This window comes from Zalophus californianus, chromosome 1 (assembly GCF_009762305.2).
Source record: "Zalophus californianus isolate mZalCal1 chromosome 1, mZalCal1.pri.v2, whole genome shotgun sequence".
Classification (NCBI taxonomy): domain Eukaryota; kingdom Metazoa; phylum Chordata; class Mammalia; order Carnivora; family Otariidae; genus Zalophus; species Zalophus californianus.
In genome coordinates, this window is record NC_045595.1 from 151,348,334 (window position 1) to 151,351,013 (window position 2,680).

Consider the following 2,680-nt stretch of genomic DNA (forward strand, 5'->3'; position numbering starts at 1 on the left):
TTATTTTAGAACAGAGATTTACAGAAAAGTTGCCAAGTTAACACAGAGTTCCTGTATATCCCACATCCAGTGGCCCCTGTGGTTAACATCTGTATCACTATCACACCTTGGTCACAACGGACAAAGCGATAGAATACATTATTACTAAGTGTCATGCCTTATTTGGATTTCATTAGTTTGCTTTTTTCTGTTCCAGGACCCTATCTAAGATATCACATTAAATCCCAGTCATATATCCTTAAGACCCTTCTGGCTGGGACAATTTCTTGGACTTTCCTTGTTTTTGATGACTTTGACATTTTTGAGGAATACTTGAGCAAACTATAGAATGTCTCTCAATTTGAGTTTGGTTGACTGGGGGATACTTCCTTTATTTCTGAAGGGGAATGGGCAACACATCATGTGTGGATGCACCAGACTTATAACTATAATTTCCTAGATGTCCCTGAAATTTGGGGAAATAGAACTGGCTTAAGCAATGAAATGGTATATGTTTTTCAATATAAACAGATCTGATAAAAATGGGTATATAGTACCACCATGTGTCAAAACTGCAAATATATGGAATCCACAAGTACAGCATACAGCATATGGAGAAGATTAAACATGAGTGAGAGATTACTGCTATTTGTAGGAGTGTGCTAGGAATGCCTAGCTGAATAGAAGAGCTGGAGAATGCTTTCTTAAATCAAATGATACAAATGACACAGAGGCAAGTTGTCATACTGATGTATTGCTTCAAGTACTTAGACATCTGTTCAAAATCTCTACAACAATCTTAGAATTTAATACATTCTTGACTTGCCTTCCTGATGATTTTATCTTTCAAAAAGCACAAGAAAGAAGGAAGTGCTACACTAGCCTCAGTTCTGACCAGAGAGGAGGGATCTGATGGTGATGTTCATATGATAAAAATATTTCAGGCCCTCTCTCGGTCCCGCGGGCTGTCTTCGGACGCGGCGACCAGCCCTGGCGGGGTCATCCAAGCAAACAAGCAGTCACCACTTAGAGGAGACAGTATAAGGAATTAATCTTATTACCAGTAGCATTCAAACATTTGTGAAATTTAAGAATTGTAACTGCTGTTCTGATTCATGGATCTTCAAAGAAAGCAGAGAAGATTTCAGGATTTACAAAGGTGCTGGTTTGTGCAGATTTGAAGACCAATATCTTATGAGCTTATAAAACAGGAGCTGGAAATAGAATGGTGAACAAAACGGTTGGTTCCTGCTCTGTCAGAACCTAAGGTTTAGTGAGGAAGATAAAACCAAGCAAACAAGCAACAAAGACCTGTTTGAGATGTGGTGGTTTCAGCAAGGTCTCGGTTTCCTCCCTTCAGCCCTAGTAATTTGGACAGCTGCTGCTTTCATATTTTCGTACATTACGGCCATAACACTTCACCATGTTGACCCTCCTCTGCCTTATATCAGTGACACTGGTACAGTAGCTCCAGAAAAATGCTTGTTTGGGGCTATGTTAAATATTGCCGCAGTTTTGTGCATTGCTACCATTTATGTTCGTTACAAGCAAGTTCATGCCCTGAATCCTGAAGAGAGTCGTATCATCAAATTAAACAAGGCTGGCCTTGTACTTGGGTTACTGAGTTGTTTTGGACTTTCTGTTGTGGCAAACTTCCAGAAAACAGCGTTTTTTGTTGTGCATGTATGTGGAGCTGTGCTCACCTTTGGTATGGGCTCGTTATACATGTTCATTCAGACCATCCTTTCCTACCAAATGCAGCCCAAAATTCATGGCAAACAAGTCTTCTGGATCAGACTACTCGTGGTTATCTGGTGTGGAGTAAGTGCATTTAGCATGCTGACTTGCTCATCCCTTTTGCACAGTGGGAATTTCAGCACAGATATCGTACAGAAACTCCATTGGAACTCTGAGGACAGAGGTTATGTGCTTCACACGATCATCACTGCAGCGGAATGGTCTATGTCTTTCTCCTTCTTTGGTTTTTTCCTGACTTACATCCGTGATTTTCAGAAAATTCCTTTACAAGTGGAAGCCAATTTACATGGATTAACTCTCTATGACACTGCTCCTTGCCCTGTGAACAATGAACAAACACGGCTGCTTTCCAGAGATTTATGATGAAGGGATAAAATATATCTGTGATGATTATGATTCTCAGGGATTGGGGGAAAAGTTCATGAAAGTTCCTTATTCTGCTCTGAAATTTTTAACCAGTTAATCAAGACTGACAGTGATGTTGATGAATACTGATAATCAAGAGACATAAATAAAGCCATTTCACAAGTTATTTTAAAGGATATCTTCAAGAAGACCACGTAAAAACATTTATGCCTATACTTTTTTTAATCCCAGAAAATAAAACCAAAGGACTACAACAACAACAACAACAAAATATTTCAGTGAACATATGAAATAAAATGCAGTCCTTGTCTTCCTGAAGATGAAAGAAAGTAGTGACGCCATCCTAGAATCTGTAGTAGAAAAAAAAATGAAGAACCTTTGGTTATAGTAGACATGTAATTGAGGCTTTAGGAAAATAAATTTCCAAAAGCTCATGGGAATATAAATATAACCCCAAGGCCAGAGGCAATAAAAAGGAATATATTGGGTTTTTTTAAATTGTGAAATTCTGAAAAATTAAACTTTGTGGTGTAATCATTACCTGCAGAAACCAGTATGACCCAACATGGAGTTTTCT

General features: G+C 38.5%; 1 protein-coding gene across 2 annotated transcripts; it reads left to right on the forward strand.

The window, feature by feature from the left end:
- Window positions 1-979: 979 nt before the first annotated feature.
- Window positions 980-2,344, forward strand: LOC113918477 (DNA damage-regulated autophagy modulator protein 2-like). Of its 2 annotated transcripts, XM_027586948.2 has the most exons (2): window positions 1,458-1,530; window positions 1,646-2,344. In XM_027586948.2, exons 1-2 carry the CDS (start codon window positions 1,458-1,460, stop codon window positions 2,098-2,100), a joined length of 528 nt encoding a protein of 175 aa, XP_027442749.2. In that variant the 3' UTR covers window positions 2,101-2,344. The 2 variants fall into 2 exon arrangements, with proteins under 2 accessions (XP_027442748.2, XP_027442749.2); XM_027586947.2 differs by having other exon boundaries at window positions 980-2,344.
- Window positions 2,345-2,680: the final 336 nt, after the last annotated feature.

Coding starts and splice junctions, on each gene's coding strand:
- LOC113918477 (XM_027586947.2), top strand. CDS start 1,300: ATGTGGTGGTTTCAGCAAGGTCTCGGTTTCCTCCCTTCAGCCCTAGTA.